This window comes from Haliotis rubra, unplaced genomic scaffold (genome assembly GCF_003918875.1).
Source record: "Haliotis rubra isolate DU_JTF1 unplaced genomic scaffold, ASM391887v1 Scf37, whole genome shotgun sequence".
Classification (NCBI taxonomy): domain Eukaryota; kingdom Metazoa; phylum Mollusca; class Gastropoda; order Lepetellida; family Haliotidae; genus Haliotis; species Haliotis rubra.
Genome location: NW_025767046.1, coordinates 1,399,337 through 1,417,568, shown reverse-complemented (window position 1 = coordinate 1,417,568; position 18,232 = coordinate 1,399,337). Strand labels below are relative to the sequence as shown.

Sequence of the window (18,232 nt, the reverse complement as noted above, 5' to 3'; positions counted from 1 at the left end):
TAACCCATGCTTGTCGTCAGAGGCGACTAACGGGATCGGGTGGTCAGGCTCGTTGATTTGGTTGACACATGTCATCGTATCCCAGTTGCGTAGATCGATGCTCATGCTGTTGATCACTGGATTGTCTGGTCCCGACTCGATTCATTACAGACTACCGCCATATAGCTGAGTGCAGCGTAAAACTACATTCATTCACTCACTCACTCACTCACAGGAAATAAGGTCTTAATACGATATAACCTTGTGTTTGTTATTTCATAGCAAACTGGAGATGTTCTGAAAAGGGTACTAAATTGTACACACACAGAAACAAAACAAAACTATTTTCATAATTGCTTACCGAGGTAACACTATCAGCAATCAGCAAATGCACGCGCTGTTCACGCAATTACATATCTCTTGCTATGACATGCCATATTGATCCTGTGTGTAAGTCACAGTCAAACGTATTCAGTTGAATACATGATTTTCGAAAATACATTAAATAAACGTTTCTTATAACAAGATGCGCAGTAAGCGATGACAATAGATTGACTTTTGACCGCTGACTGTCCAGAAATTGTAGGTATATAAGAGCGGGCACCTCCACCGGAGACTCAAGCTTAGCTAGTACATCTCCGAGCTTCACACCATGGAGGCCAGCTTCCTACTGGTACTCAGCGCCATACTGGCCACGGCCAATGCAGGTAGGCTAAAATTATTACGTTCTCTCACTGATGGTTTAACACTGAAGTTAGGAGAATATGGAGTGACAGGGTTGAGTATATGTGAATAGCATTCCATTGGTTGAACGTTGACAAATGGTTCCTGAATGCATTTTACTTTAATGAAATCTACTAAACTTATTAATGTTGTGTTTGTTGTTTGTTTAATTGCACAGAAATTGCAACGTTGATGTCTATCTCAGAGAAATTAAAGCTATTTTTTCATTGTTTTACAGCAAAAAAATGTTAGTTTTTATTTACTTCTTTAAAATGATTGAAATATATCGACATAGTGTATCAATGTGATGCGATATAGAGGCAGCAAATGAAATGCCCCTTTAAGGACTGTAACGTTACTGGTGTAAGTCCTAGTTTCCATTTCTTCCACGCATGCCATGAACTCATAAAGCACGTGTGAGGAGCACCACAGCGCTGTATAATAATCCTCAAAGTTTATTTAGATAAATACAAATTGTCCTCAGATTGTACCCAAACATCGTCAGGTATTATGTTGGAAGTCCTGAAAAAAGGATTGGGGGAAACGTCTTTTTGCTATACCTTTGACAGGAAACAAACTCCTTATTTTCAAATATTGTACGACAATAGTCCAGTCTCTGACATTTGATGTAGATACCAAAGACGCTATTATAAGCATCATATTAATCAATGTCTCAGGTCGCCATAGTAATGATTTGAAAACGTTTATTATTTTGTCCTCAAATTCAGTATTCTTGTATAGATCTATACATTTATCCGGCAGTATATGGTGTCATAGTGTATGAGTATATGTGCTATAGTGTGTATATTATATTGAACCCTTTGTATGACAGGCCCTATCAGTGTGAGACAAGGAGATGTGACATCGTGCGCCCAATCATGCACAGGTAAGAAAGTAAAGGATTTTCCCACATCACATCACTTTCCGCATGTTCATGAAATTTCCGAGTGTAATTCGAACAAAGATTTACTTATCATCCATCTCATATTACAAGCTAACTGACGAAACTGATCGTTGTTATTTCCAGGCACATCCAAATTCAATTACGTCCCCGGGACGACGTATGAGTTTGAGTACAACGTTCAAACACAGACGTCCATGGAGGGAGCCTCCAGTGAACGAGCGTCTCTTGGTATCCGGGCAACGGCTGACATCGAAGTGCTGTCCAAGTGTGAAATGGCTCTTCGGGTAGGTAAATCAGAAAATGCATACAACTAACACGTTTCCATTGTAAGAAGAAAGACATGATGTGATAAGAAGTTCAACCAGTTATGACACTATTTGCTATTTCTTCTCCTCAGCTCCGTGATGTCAAAGTGTACCGATCTGACCCCTCTTCCTCCAACCCCATGAAATATGCCGACGAAACTGGGGAATTCAAGAGGAATTTAGAACGATTCCCTCTTCGATTCTCGTTCCAAGATGGCGTGGTGGAGGAACTGTGTCCAACTTATGGTGAAACTACATGGGCTCTAAACATCAAGAGAGGTCTTCTAACTGCTGTGCAAAACAGCATGGATCGTATCGACAGAGACCAGAGAGTCAGAGAAGTAAGCCGCACTTTTCGTACTCCTGACTAAATAGAGAAATATTCATGGCTTATTGTATCTTATTATTATGTTATTGTATGCATGTAACATATCCTGAATTTGATTTTCTAGAGTGACATTGCTGGCAACTGCTATACAGATTACAAAGTAACCAATACTGGATGGTACAGCACATCAATCAAGAAAGTCAAGGACATTCTTGGATGTACCGATCGCCATGGTTACCAGAGTTCTGTCCGCGCCATGTCATACAGAGTGCCATCAGTGAGTATGATTATTGAAGCTATATTCAGATTATGTCGCTACATCAATAAGTCGACATGATGTACATTGGTATTCACATGTTCCCTTGCTAAGTATTTGCTTGTTGGATCTTCCTTAGGATATCCAGTCCATGCCCCTGATGAAGAGCACACACGAGAATGAGCAAGAACTTGACAAGAATGGTCGCCTTAAGAGTGCACTTATTACGGAGACACACACCTTCAGGCCCTTTTCTCAGGACACCAATGGTGCCACAACCAAAGTCCTCCAGAGACTCAACTTCAAGTCTGAGAGATATGGTGTCACAACAAGGCCTGATCTGATCGGCAGCCGTACAGGACTAATCTATGAACATGTTTATGGAAATGGTCAACGTGCCGAACCAAGGAGAGAGGCAGAAAACAAGCTGCAGGAAGTCTGCAGGGATACAACACAAGACATAAGACCAGACACACCACGTCTCTTTTCTGAACTTGTCTACATTATCAGAAACATGGATGTCAGTACCATTAGAAGTGTCTACAATCAGGTCAAGAGAGGATCACTTTGCAGCGACAACAATGAGCGCACTATGTAAGAGGCTTCATGTCATTATTGTGTTAATGAAACTAATATGGATCCGGTTTAAAAGTAGCATCATAGTCCTGTGGCGATTGTTTTTAAAACAACAAGATGCAATGTTTGTTGTAGGAAGTTCTTCATTGATGCCATTCCAATGGCAAGCACAAGCGCTGCTGTTCAGTTTCTGACTGAACTCCTGACCAGAAAAGACGTGACCGGAACCCAGGCTGAAATGTGGATCACCTCACTTGCACTCATTCACCATCCAACATTAGAAATGCTTGAAAATGTCAAGGTAAGACAGAATGGTACCTTTAAAATGTATGACATCTTATCTAGTACATGAGCAAAGTAATAATGCTCTTAATCTTGCTGGTATTTTTTATAGGACCTTGTGGATTCCCCTGAATTGAGTCTGAATGCCATGCTACCTGTGTCCACTATGATCAACAACTACTGTAGTCATAACCCAAGCTGTTCGGATGAGATGGCTGTTACTAACATCCTTTCGACTCTGGAGAAGAACATTGGCTATGGCTGCTATGTAAGAGACAATAAACTGGACAGAATTCTGATGACTCTACGTGCCATTGGAAATGCAGGTCACTCAGAAAGAATCGTTGACAGCATCAGAAATTGCTTCACCAGGGAAGGAAATCCAGTGGAAGTTCGCGTTGCAGCTGTTGAAGCCTTCCGTCGCCTTTCATGCTCTGCTGATGTGAGTTGATTTGGTTTCATACCATTTTGATCTTCACTTTTCTTACTGCATAACAACTGACGAATAAGACCATTTTATTGATTAATATCAAATGCATGCTTTCTATTTCAGAGAAATGAAGTGATGACCATCTTCAGAAATAGAGAGGAGGACTCTGAGCTGAGAATTGCTGCTTATCTGGCTCTCATGCAGTGTCCTTCAGAAGATGTCCTCAGTAGAATCCAAGAAACTCTTGCTTCAGAGAAAGCCAATCAGGTTGGGTCCTTCGTCTGGTCTCACCTCACCAATTTGATGGAAACATCCAGTCCTCAGAAGCAGACAATCAGGCGCATTCTGGAAGACAAGGTCCTCAAGAGAGAATTTGATCTGGAGACCTTGAAGTATTCTCGCAACTATGAAGGCTCTCTTTTCCTGGAGAAATTTAACACTGGTGCCATGGTCGACAGCAACTTAATCTTTTCTGAGAAATCTTTCATACCTAGATCGGCAATGATGAATCTGACAGTGGATCTCTTTGGAAACTCCATCAATTTGCTGGAAATCGGTGGTCGTATTGAAGGCCTCGAATACCTCCTGGAAACCTATCTAGGACCTTATGGCTACTTTGGTGACAAGAACTCCAAGAAAAACATAGAACAGGTAATTCTGAACTGTTACATAGAGAAACTATTTATGTACAACTACAATATATTTGACACTGCTCATTTTCTATCAAGTCAGGTCATGAGTTAACAATGGTGATATTTTTCAGAGTCGAGCCAACATTGACAAACTTCGGGGTGCCATGTACATGAGGATCTTTGGAAACGAGATGTTGTACAAACACTTCAAGGGAATGGAGTCCTTGACGTCTGCTTCCAAGTTCAACTTCCTTGAATTTCTGATCAAGATGTCGAAGAAGCATGACTACTCCTTCACTCAGAGTATGATGATCCTGGACAGCAGCATGATCATCCCCACCAGCTCTGGTCTTCCCCTCAACCTCACCGTCAATGGCACATCAACCATCGATTTTAAGGCTTCGGGACAAGTAGATCTCCGCAAAGTTTCCACCAAGCCACGCAGTCTTCTCATTGATGGAACTATCCAGCCAAGGTATTATATCAAAACCCTAAAGACAGGTTTATGGTAATAAATACAATGTACCTAACCCACAGGTAATGATTTTGGAAAATGCATGTTTCTTTACTATTTTTCAGTGGAGCAATACAGATTGCTGGCACAATGACTATGGATGCCTTTGTGACAAAGTCTGGCCTTCGCGTCCTCAACACCTGGCACTCCAGCACTGCCCTGAGGGGTCGTGTAGAACTGACTCGCGGCAAGATACTTAGTGCGGAACTCGAACTGCCGGAACAAAAGATGGAAATCTTTGACGTCAAGTATGTAGCCTTCACATATATCTAATTTTAATATGTACTTGAGTGCTGGAAATGTTTTCCAGTTAGCACGTCAGCTCCATGAGGGAGGAAAGCAAGAAGTGATTCAAGTCTTAGACGTTTACCTCTTGGTGAAACCTTCCAGCTAGGGTATGGTGCTGACAGACCTAGAAACATAACTGGCTTGAAGTGGGATTTGACATCATGATCCTAGGTTTCTGGCCAAGGGACGCAACTCTGCAGTGAAGATTATTGCAGCTTAGGCGACTAGGACACCCATGCACCTCTTCATCTACAAGACGTTTTCAAATCTTTTGCAATAACATTGGTTGCTGTGGCTTTCTTCACAGAAGTGAATAGTTTTGGTGAAAAGGTCAACTTGTATTTTCTTTTTAATTGCTTGTCTGCTTGCTGTGCGTATTAGGATAATGAAAATGTAGGTTGGATGCAGCTGATAAAAATGTACATTAGAAATAAACTATTCTTCTTCGTTTTAGAACCACCTTCTTCTCCCTTCATGGGGACCTGGAACAAGAAGAGAAACTTATAACTGATAATCGTCAGGACCTGAAGCTCTGCACTGGTGAACGACTTGCACAAATTACTGGTGTTGAGCTGTGCAATGAATTCCAATGGGCCAATGCATCCTTAACAAATGGAGCTCCATACTTTCCATTCACTGGACCATTTTCCTACAGCATGACTCTTCTAAAGAGAGACACACACAGTGGCTATAGATTTCTGGCAAAGCGCACAGAGGTATGTGTAATATTCCTTTCAGTATCATACTCCAAAACAAACATAGATAATATATTTGCCAGACTATTGGGTCTATAACAATATTGTACTAAAGGTTTCAAAACGTTCGTATTATTATTGTATGGATACATTGTGAGCTATTGAAATAGATTCCGTTCATACTTTCATTTCATAAGTCTAACCATTTATGTTCAGAACAAGGCCTCCAGCACAGCTCAGTTTGCTTTTAACACTCCTGGATCTAGTACTAACAGAGCCATATCCATGGATGTTACTGTCAACTACAAGAACAAGGAGTTTGAACTGGAAGTAGTTTCTCCCTGGAAGAAGGCAACAGCGAAAGGTAAGGAAATACTTCAGGAATTTATACAAAGGAAAAGTACATTTGCAAAGTAATGTTCAAATGATATTTATGCTCTTCTATCACCATAAGGACATTGAATGATAAGTTCCCAACGTCCATAATGTGTACATTATTTAAGTAAGACCCTGTGAATCTACTTTAAGGCAATTTGGACACTGACCAAAAAAAGCTGCTTGGTGTTGGTGGTAACCTTTTGTTGGATGAGAAAGATGAGTATGGCTTAGTGGGACAAGTGAAGATTGTCAAAGGAAAAGATGCTGTGACATACAAACCACGCTTCGAGATCAGACAGCCAGGAGCCAAAGTTATTCTTCTGTCTGGCTCTGTAAACACTCAGGGGTCGAGGAAAGCAAACGTTGACTTGTCTCTGGAAGGAATCAGGGACAACCCAATCATGCTCAAATGTAAGTCTATTTAAACTTTTATCATTCTATATTTCACAGCACTTCGTTTTCAGATATCTTGCATAATGGCAAATATTTTATAAGTAACTTGTGGTTCATGATTTCTTCCCCGTAGCCAATCTTCAGAACACAAAGAATGAAAAAAGCATGACAGCTGAGCTGAATTTGGGCAACAAAAAAGGTTACAGCATTGACACCAGCCTCGTCAACAGGAACACTGGAAAGAATCACCCCATTATCAAAATCATCCCAAGACTTGTTGTTGCAATGCCAGAGTATGAACTGATCAACCTCAAAGGAAACTCCCTTTACAAGTCCCAGAAATCCTTTGAAGGTGACATGTCTCTCTCAGTCTACAAGGTCCTTCCTAAGCCACTCACAGCCAAATGTAAGTTTTTCCTGTTCATCCTTCGCAATCTTGAAAATCACCATAAAGTAAAAAGGAAAATAACCAACATCGGATCTTTACTTGACTGTATCTCCTTCTATATTTTATAGGGAAACTCGGAGTCAACGATGGGAGAAATGTCAAATACTCAGGTGTTGTCAATGTGAAATCCAAGTTGGTCAATGTCAAACTTGAGGGTGGTGTCGAATTGAAGAAGAAGAATAGTGGGTCCTCAACACTTACCGTCATCTACAGTGTTCCTGCCGTGAAGTTCATCAAGCCAAATAGATTTGATATCAGTTCCAAATTTACCAACAGAAGTACAAAGTCAACATTGAATTATATCCTGAATGCGTAAGTATAAATGCACACTACTTTAACTCCTATGTGAAGTTTGGGGATAAGTTGTTAACATCAGGGTTTCAACATTCAAAAGCATAATTAAAATTTGACTTCATCCTGTTTAAGTTAATGTGAATCCCCGACTTGCCTTAGCATGATTTATAGTGTGTGCATCCATTAGGTCAATATGTTCACAATTTGATGAACGCCTGATATCGTCAGTGTTTGAATAGTGATTCATAAATAGCTTATGATATTGTCGGAATCACACTGTTAGCTCTAATTTCTTCTGATTGTGGAAATGTTTTTGTCGTGTGAATTTCCAGTCTGTGACAAAACCTGAAGTATACTTGCTGTCTCTTCAGAAACTTCGTATCCAAGAGGAACCAGGACTGGAACTTCGAAACAGATCTCGACTTCACCCACAACAAAAAGCAGACTGGAGGTCACATGCAGCTGAAGTATGGAAAGAAGCAGAAGGATCCAAGTAACTCCCTCTCCACTACTGTTGATATCAGCCATGATGTGGGAGCCAAATCAGCAAATGTCAGATATGACGTGAAAGCTAAATTCCCACTAAAGGTATGTCAAAGATGGATAATGCTGAAAATATTCAGATTTTAAACCACAGTGACATTGTTTATGAATCTACACCTTTATCTGGAACACAACAATATAGATCAATGACAACAGTGACACAAACAGGAGACCGACCCATAAGGAAATATCCAGCATCACCACTATTGTCCTTAATTACTGAGGAATATCCATGTCTGAAAACGATAACTTCTGTTTTGTAGCAATGTGAATCCTCCATAATTTAGGACGATGTCTAGAATAGGTAATGAGCATATGGTATTTTATGTTAGTTATCTACATTTTAAAAGAAATATTCTATCCATGGTCTATATATTTGTTTCAGGATGTTGACATCCGACTGAACGGAAAACACAAGCATGATAAGAATACACTTCTGTCAAACATGCAGCTAGACTATGCTAAAGGAAAGGCAATAATAGCCTCCTTGAACTTAAAGGACAGCAGCAAGAAAGGCTTGAAAATGTCTGGTGTCTTCAATTTGGACTCCCCATTCAAAGATATCAACTTGAAGACTGAAATTACTCAGAAGAAAAAGAACTATAGGCATGAAATCACTCTCAAACTGGACAAAACCAAGTCGACGGTTGTCACAACTTACAGCAAACAAAAGGGAACCGTCCACAGTGTGGATTCACAGATCAATCTCCATTCCATGAAACCAACCAGGGTTATGGGTAAAATAGATCTCGACATGAAAGATTTTAATGTTTCGGGAAAAGTGGACCATGCCAAGAAGACCTATGGTGTTGCTACAGCCTACAAATATACCAAAGATCCCAAAGGAAAATGGTCATTTGATCTTACCTACCCAGCCCGCCACATCATTGTCGAAGTAGAAGGTGGTAAAAGGGGAAGTATTTATGCTGGATCCGTTGATGCTAAATGGGATGCTGACAAGGACAATCAGCAGAAAGTGAATCTACAAGGAAGCCTTGACTACAAATCAGTCAATGATATTGATTCATCTCTATCACTGAAATATCCATCACGAGTCCTAAAACTGAACGTTAAACACCAAGGTGGAGATGACACGATGTCCCATGCTGACTTCTCCTGGTCATCTAAGAAACAGATCTCTCTTGATACAACGTACAACAATAAACTGTCAACCAGCAGTCGGAATATTAAAGGCTCTATCAGAATGAAAACGCCTTTCAAGAAGTATGAATCGATGTCAGCTGAAATGAGTGTTGATAATCTTCCCAAACGGTACAGCTCAACAGCCAAATTGGAATTGGGATCAAATGCAATCAATGGTGCCATTGTTTTGAAGAAGCCATACTCCCCCAGGAGCTTTGATCTGAGTATAACAGCTACTTCACCCTTCAAAGGATACAGACGAATGAATGCCAAGCTGGACCATTCCATGTCAGACCAACAGCTGAATACCAACATCAACGGGGCCATTGAAGGAAGAAATGCTGCAGTCACCCTCTCTGCTCGAAACAAAGGAGACTTACATGATCGTGATGTTGAAGGCAGTTTTACTTTGAGGTCCAACATTCCCAACATGAAGTCCATCTCTGTGCAGATGGAACACAAAGATGATAACAGGGAATTTGTGACGGAACTAACAGCTGATGTAAATGGTGATCGCTATCAGTATAACCTTGTTATGACACATGCTCTGACGGGTTGGCAGTACCAAAATGAGGGTAAATTGATCCTTCTGTCACCAAAGCGCAGAATAGCCAGCACATGGACTCACAAAAACACAGGAAGGGATTTGAAGACCACTTTAACTTCCGAATGGGGAAGAGGAAGAAGAGTTCATTTCGACCTGTATGGGAATCATGACTCTTCTGCAAGATACACTACAACCGGAGGTCTTCTCCTTCAAACACCCTGGGAACCTGTGAGGGATATTGACATCTCTTTGAGCAATGCATTTGGCAGAGGATATATCCGCAGCATTGCTCATTTCAAGAAGGAAAAATCCATCCTCGCCTCAAGTGAGATCAACTACAGGCGATCAGTGGAATTGGCAGAGTTTGACTTTATCATTACTACACCAAGCACACATGACCTGAAAGGAAAATTGAACTCAAGATACAACTCTTACCCAATGTCTAGCCATGTTGAGTTTGAATGGGCACCACGTGAAATGATTTCGGCAGATGGGTCTATTGATCTTGCATCAATTGAGAATCTTGATGGTGAGCTTCGAATTACCACTCCATTCAAAAACTTCAGAAACATTCTGTTGAAGGCGTCTAACAAATATGAAAATAGTGAATGGCTGTCACATGCTCTTCTAGATTATGCTCCCAGACAATCCATTGAACTGGAATCCCATATCAACACTGGAATGATAAAGAAGGCAAGAGTAACTCTAAAGACACCTTTTGATGACCTGAGAGTGCTGGATACAGGAATCGAGTATAGTGGTGGACTCATGACCTTTGACAGTCGAGCAGATTTTGAAATTCAGCCAATCACTGGAAAGTATGCTGCAGTAATGAACTGGAACTATGCCAATTCAGATGTTTCAGGAAAAGTCAGAATCGATACTCCCTTGGAAACACTTCGATATATGCAGATGATCCTCTCCAGCCAGAAACAGAACAATGGCAAGAGGCACTCTCGTATAGAGGTCGAGTACCACCCTCAGCAGAAAATGTTCCTTGATGTCACATATAAACTGAATTCACTGGAAAATATTCATCTAGATGTAAGCCTCAGCGCACCACTTGAAAACATTGAGCACGTTTCTGTAACTTTAAACCATGTCCTCCGCCGTCGAGGTGTCGTCTCTGATTTTGAAGTAACATATGCACCCTATAAAACAGTAGCAGGACGTTTCAATCTGAAATGGAACAACGGAATTGATGGATCTATCGTGCTTTACAGTCCCTTCGATAGTTTCTCTCAACTATTAGCCTCTATTCGGCATGAAGGTGAACCAACTGACTTCAAGAGTCATGCAGAGCTGCAATTTAACGGGTATGGCCAAAGTGAAATGGACATTAAATTTGAACATGGAGATAAAACAAAGGGTTCCTTCACACTGAAGACACCGTTTACCAACTTTGAGATGACCAAAGCGTCGATCTACAGGAGAGGAGGAATAAGGAGCCTGGAATCAGGTTTAGCTCTGACATATGCTGATGCACAGGAAATTGAAGCCACTTTCACCAACAGGTTGACATCCTCATCACTTGATTCTGTCCTTCTGATCAAAACACCATTCATCGATGACATCCATATGTCAGTTGATCACAACGGCCAACTCACAAGCTTTACAACTAAAGTAGGAGGGTCTGTTGGTAGCAAATATTCCATGTCATCTCAAACAGGATTTACCCTCAGGAAATCAACCATTGATTTTAATACAAACCTTGCATCAAAATGCGACCAGGGCAGCAGGAACATGAGGTTAACATTCCACAAAGAAGGACAAGTAAACAACATGAACAGCCAACTGACTGGAGAATATAATGGCGAGCGTATTGAAATCAGAGGAGCGTTGAAGATGATCACAGACATAGATGGAAGTCTTACAATCCAAACACCCTTTGAGCCATTTAGAGATATTGGTGTGACAGTCAAACATTCAGGGAACATCAACAGATTCAACAGCGAGGGCGTCATCAGGTACATGGATGGACAATCTGCTGAGGGTAATGTTGCATTCTCTCATGATGGCCTTAAATGGATTGATACTAAGGCAGAGATCAGAACACCATTTACTGGCTCCCAATCAGCTACTTACCGTCACACACTGAGTGATACAAAAATAACAGCTAATGCAGGAGTTCAATATGGACAAGGCAAGAAACTTACAGCAGACGTTTCTGCAATGAATTCCCCTAAGGTAGAGATGTCAGCTGACGTCAGAACACCCTTCCAGTCCTTTGAAGAATCCAAACTGATTATCACCCATGAAGGCCCACTCGGTAACTGCAAAAGCCATGCAGAGTTTGAGATGGCTGGAAAGACCATGACTGCTGATTCCAGTTTCATGCATGGAGAGTCAAGCAAAGTGGACCTTGTCATCCGCACAAACATGGAAGGTTATGAGAGTCTTAAAATTAAAGCAAACAGAGAAGGCACTCTAAGTAATCTCAGGACAGGCGCACAGATTTCTCTACGTGATTCAGTTTCTGAGGTATCTCTGAACAACCGTTTCACAGGAAGACGTCTTGTTACTGCCTTTATACTGAGAAACCCATACACACAGGAAATAACATTCAACATCGATCATAATGGCATATTTTCCAACTTTAAAAGCCAGGTGTCTGCCAACATGGGTCAAGATGCAACACTCACAGGAAATGTTGCATTCAACATGGAAAATCTTGCTATCAAGATGGACAGTAATGTTGCGTACAGTATGTCTGGATTTGGAAACAACTATGCCCTCAAACTTGGGAAGGATGGACGACTTGAGGATCTTACAGCCTTCCTCACAGCAACCTATGGTGACCAAAACATTAACATGAAAGCAGCTCTTAGATCCGTTGGCAGCATTCGTGGTGAGGTCAGTGTTGATACTCCTTTCGAGTCCTTCAGAGATCTTGCACTCACGTTTGATCACTCTGGAGACCTGAACAAGTTTTCATCACAAGGAACTATTCGGTACATGGACGGAAGAGAACTATCTGGAAAAATCAGCCACATGAACAATAAGTTGAGACGAATCCTGTCGAGTATTGAAGTCACTACTCCATTTAACGGTTTAGAGTTTACAAAGGTTGAATTCAGGCACAGAGGAGACAGTAACTCTATCAAGTGCAATGCTGATGTTGAGTATGGGGCACAAAGAAAGATAAGTGCCGAAATGAGTGCAAGTATGTCACCCAAATATGAAATAATGCTGAAAGCTAGGACCCCCTTTACTGGCCTCAGGGAAATGTCTGCATCTGGGTCTTTGGAAACATCCATGAAAAGGTATGTCTTGGTCAGCAAGATAAGTGCAGGAAGAAAGAATACAGTTGCTCTGGATTCTACAATTGACCTCTCGACATCACCAATGACAGCCACAGCCACACTTAAAACGCCCCTGGAATCCCTTAGAAACAATGAAATTTCAATCACCCATACTGGGGAATGGAAGAATTTCCGGTCTACACTGGACATGAGATCTCCACTCATTAGTACAGTTTCTGGAGAAGCTTCCCTACACTACACATCTCCAGTTGAAATGGATGCTTTAATATCTCTGACAGACAACATAAAACTCTCTGTTGAAAACAGTTTGAGAAGTAGCAGACAAAGGTCCCACATTGTAGCGGCCTGGGCACCAAGAAAACAGATTGTTCTGGACGGATCCTACTTATACTCAAGCGACTTTGCGGAGAAACAACTCTCTGCAGATGCTTCTCTGTCTACACCTTTCGAAATGTTGAGGGAAGGAGCACTGAAAATCGAACACAGTCGAGGGAATGAAAGGTCAACTCAGACGATTGAAGCTGACTACAATGGAAGGACTGTCCTGGATGTTGACATGGAGTACAACAAGGCAAACAAACATGAAAGCATCATTACATTCAGAAAGCCAAGAGCAATGCAGTACACAGTGTCTGGTGAGTTTGGAGACAGGAACATCGACACTGAGCTGTTTGTCAACTGGGATAGAGATGAACCAGAGAGCAATGTCAGATTCCAAACATCTCTCAATGACCAAAGTGCAGCAAACACCATCGACAAGGCCATGACAATCAAATTGATTCACCCTGCTAGAACACTCGGTGTCACTGGTACAATTGCCAAGAGTGGAAGACAGACCAAAAGTGTTGGTCAGCTTATTTGGAATGAAGATGCTGGACAGATGTTCTCCTATGATCTGGACCTGACGGATAAGAGTCGCAGATACAACACACTGTACGATGGTTCACTACGCCTGGGAACTCCTGTGCGGGGATTCAAAATGGATGGGTCATTCAGCAATGCCAGTGGGAAAAAGGTAGTGGATGGTACATTTTTCTGGGATGCTGCTCGTGATCAGACGAAACAAATTGGTATTACAGCTGTTCTTTCTCCCAGTGACATCAAAAAGAGGGCCGAACTTAGCCTGAGACTGCCTTCCATCGGAAAGGTGGGTACAAATGATTTTTATTCTGTCCAAAATGAAGCTGCATTTCGTTACTGTTCAGACCATTATAATTGTGCATTTATAATGCGCTAAAACTCCATTCACTAGGCTAATGCTCATAGTACTAACACTCTGACTATAATTATCCTGGATAACCCAACCTGCCAGTGAGGCGCTAGATTATTAGTCACATGACTTATCCCAGCGGGTACCCATTTTCTGCTGGGTGAACAGAGTCAAGTTTGAACAAACTCACTTGGCTGAGGTGAGACCACATGTATCCCATTGTTGTGTGTCTGTGCTTCAATAAAAAGTAACGTAAGATATTTCAACGTGCATCTGACTTTCATTACAGGATATCAAGGTTGATACTGAGCTGACATTGAATGATGGGCGAACCCTCTTTGACGGCAAGACAGAACTCTCTTACTCTTCAGACTCCAGAAAAACGCTAACTCTGAGCTCCAAAGTTGAGGATATATCATATGGCTACTCCAACAAGAACTACAGCATGACAATGGAGGTTTCCCACCCCTACACTGATGTTGATGTGAGGCTGACATCCAATATTGGCATGTCCAGTAACAAGTACACCAGTGGTATGGATGTCAAATACCTAACTGCCAGGCGTGAGCGAAAGAACTTTGCCCTTCGTGGTGAAATCAACCGGCTCAGAAAGCAACTTGATCTTCAGGTCAGCTGCAGTACATTTTGGATACAAACTAATTACATCAGTTATTTGGAAAACTATAGCTGCCAATATGTAGAGTATGGGAAAAGTGGTGTTATACATGATCATTATGAAATCCTCCTTGATTTTCTGAGCTGCAGGTTAATATTTGATGAAAATGTTCGAGAATTCTTCTAACGCGCATCGATATGCTGGCTTCCGCTGAAAGACCTTCCAAGTTTCCTAAGCTTATGAAAGAAATCATACTAGCCACAAGGCTTTTATCATGTCCTTTTACATTTATAAAGGAAGTGGGTCCAAATATTCCATGTTGATGTGATAGTGGTACTAAAAAGGACACAATTGTAGATGTTCATTGCGTTTCCATAGATGATGTCCCCTTTGACAACGATGACTCTGTCAGGAGAGGTTGATACCACCAACCCATATCGTCTTAGAATCAGCAACAATTATGGTGATGACCGCAGCCTCAAATGTGTGATGACCTTTGACAAGGAGAGGAGATTTGTTGACTTCCAGACGAACTATGATCTTGGTAATTACATGAACCAAACCTTATTGTTGTTTCGTATCACTAAAATTATACATTTGCTGTAACCTTTCTCTTGATGTATGTCACAATTTGTTTAAAGTTTACTCACCCGCTTTGGTGACATTATTTTTTGGTGTGCTTTGATTTTCAGACAACCCAGATAACACCATCAACTTGCATGCCAACTACATCAACTCCACTGCAGTAAAAGCTGAGCTGTATAGTGCAAGCAGCAGTGGACAAGTCACAGACAGCCTTGTGTTCGTTCGCCTTAATACATCAAGAATCCTCCACACCAGGATTTCCTGGAGGCCAGAAGTTGTTCGGGAAATCCAAGATTACTTGACTGGCAAGGTTCGGAGGTTTGGGCAGGAGGCAAAGAGTGAATTCCATGACCTCTATGAATCTGTTGGACGGGAAATCAGTGGAAAATACCATCGAATTGCAGCAGCTTTCAGTGAGGACATTGCCCCTTTCGTAACACTCATTGAGAGAGAGATGGAAAGCATTGAGGCTCAGCTAGATAACATCAAACGTGACATCAGACGCATGTACAGCCGAAACGACCTCTACATTGCAGACATGGGAGACACATTCCTATCAGCGTTGTAAGTAATTATTTGTCATTTTACCAGATGTAGGTATAGTTTTGAAGAAATTCTTGTGAGATTTGGTATATCCTTTTTCCGCAATTTTAACAGTGAGAGCTACAAGAATTTCGTCACTGCTACAAAAGCCACGTTTGCTGAGATCAGCGAGGCAATGACATCTTACCTGGAGGAACTGAAGAACTACCCAATCAACAGAGAGTACCAAGAGTTGGTTTTCCAGTCCCTTACCAAACTAAAGGTAAAACTTCCTGATCCACATTCAATGGTAAAGGACATCAAAATACAGTCATGCATACTAACTCTTTACATTTATTTGATGGATATCCAACCAGTGAATTTGGAACTAATGATTTGCAGTCAAAGATGTCTTCCCATCCATTGATTTTAGGTCTTTACAAAAACAACTGGCTTGATGAAGGGTTTTGTGTTTTGTAGACTGTCATCGATCACGGTGTGGGATATGCTGTTGAGATTATAAGCAAGATTGATGACCAACTGAACGCCCTCAAAGAACAATACCAGTTCCAAGCTCAAAGAATCCAGGATGGAGTTAAAGGTATAAGTTTATGTTGTCAGAAAGTATGGAGCTCTACAATACCACTGTATATCTATTTGTGATTACGTGAAGTGATGGCGAAAAACGAAAGAAAGCTTTCTCTATCGTAAAGTGTTAAGTGAGTATTTTGGATTTTGTGTTTGCAGATTCCATGAAGAGAATCAACAACCACCCCAGACTTGTTGCCCTCAAAGAGAGAATATCAGACATTGATTACCAAAGGTACATCACAATGCTCCAGGAGCGAGTGCACGGTTTGAACATCCCCGAGAAATACAACTCTGCCATCTACCATACCCGTGAGATGATCAACAGTAATCTGGCCAATGTTCTGGAACATGAAAATGTCAAGCACATGAGATCTCTGGCCAACAACGTTTACCAAGAGGTAATCTGAAAAACAAAATTGTCATCAACTGCTAAAGTTAATTAAAACTTGCTGGTTGCTAATTATAGGATCTAATGCTTCTTAAGAATACATATATACCCAAGTCAGTCTAACATAAATCCTGAATGCTTGATTAGGTCATACTAATGACATGCAACGTTCCTTCAGGGTGTGTGGGCATACAACTACTGGCAGGTGGAGGAGAATCTACAAAAGCATATCCACAGCCTCTATGAGATCATCAAGGAGATGGTTGATGAGGAGATCCAGAAATACAGTCAGTACCTGAACTTTCTGGAGAAATCCAAGGTCACTGTGTGGGATCCCGAACATGGTGAAATCCAGATGGATGTGTACCTGCCCATTCCACTCAAGTCTCTGGACTCTCTTCCCGACATGGACGCCTATGTTGACAGAGTCAGGAATGCTGTAGACCGATACACTCCAGACAGAGAGACCATCCAACAATACTACGATAAGGTGTGTGATTTTCGTGCGCATTCGTTCCCAGGTACAGGAAATGAGTCAAATCGACCTAAAATAAAACAATCAGTTCAACACTAATCTACTTGTATTTTACTGTGTTTCAGTACATGCCCAACATCAAATGGAGATCTGCAAATCAAACCAAACCAGGCGATGAGGAGTTCACTGAAGAACTTAATGTAAGTAGAATTTTAAATTATTGGCACATCAATCTTCTTACTACAACGTGAAATGGAGAATAGTTGAAAATGAAATACACCACAGTGCACATCCATACCAAACCACCGGTGAACGTCCGGGTTAACATTGGTCTTCAGGAACCCATGCTTGTCATAAAAAGCGACTGATGGGATCGGGTTGTCAGGTTTGCTAACTTTGATGACAGATGTCATCGTATCCTAATTGATCTATGTTCATGCTGTTGATGACTGGATTGTCTGGTTCAGACTCGATTATTTAAATACCGCTCTAAATATTGCTCTGTGCGGCGTTAAACAACAAACAAAACGGAGAAACCCAAAACGCTAGTGTTCCTGTAGCCATACTTGTTGCAAGTGCAGAGTTGTGCCCCTTTGGCGTGTATGCGTTACATGTAATGATGGCTCAGTTTTGAGATGAGTGAATCCCTGAGTTATTCAATGTAAAGACGGTAAAGATGTAAAGATGTGTCATATCCATTTGTCATATATGTTGCAGGAGTTCATGAGGAAGAAGAAGTCACTTCGTCAACGCCGCCGTTACCGAAACAGGAGCAACTGAACATCTGGCCTGTCCCCAAATGATCTTGAGATTGTTGTAATATGTGAATAATTTATTTATTGTATTGTGCATAATGTACAGTTGTCATTGAGTGATCTTTATGTTCAATATATTGCATCATTTGAAAATAAAACATTTACCTTT

The 18,232-nt window shown here is 41.2% G+C and overlaps 1 protein-coding gene across 1 annotated transcript; it reads left to right on the top strand.

Annotated features, from left to right (window-relative positions):
* Positions 1-570: 570 nt before the first annotated feature.
* LOC124285853 lies at positions 571-18,232 on the top strand. The gene is made up of 27 exons (XM_046722128.1): positions 571-686; positions 1,535-1,588; positions 1,730-1,890; positions 2,004-2,252; positions 2,364-2,516; positions 2,635-3,089; positions 3,207-3,372; positions 3,466-3,795; positions 3,907-4,434; positions 4,547-4,890; positions 4,995-5,177; positions 5,672-5,933; positions 6,129-6,276; positions 6,441-6,701; positions 6,817-7,089; positions 7,200-7,443; positions 7,797-8,013; positions 8,354-14,068; positions 14,421-14,759; positions 15,126-15,291; positions 15,440-15,896; positions 15,990-16,137; positions 16,335-16,455; positions 16,602-16,843; positions 17,012-17,323; positions 17,434-17,508; positions 18,026-18,232. Exons 1-27 carry the CDS (start codon positions 632-634, stop codon positions 18,086-18,088), a joined length of 11,721 nt encoding a protein of 3,906 aa, XP_046578084.1. The 5' UTR covers positions 571-631; the 3' UTR covers positions 18,089-18,232.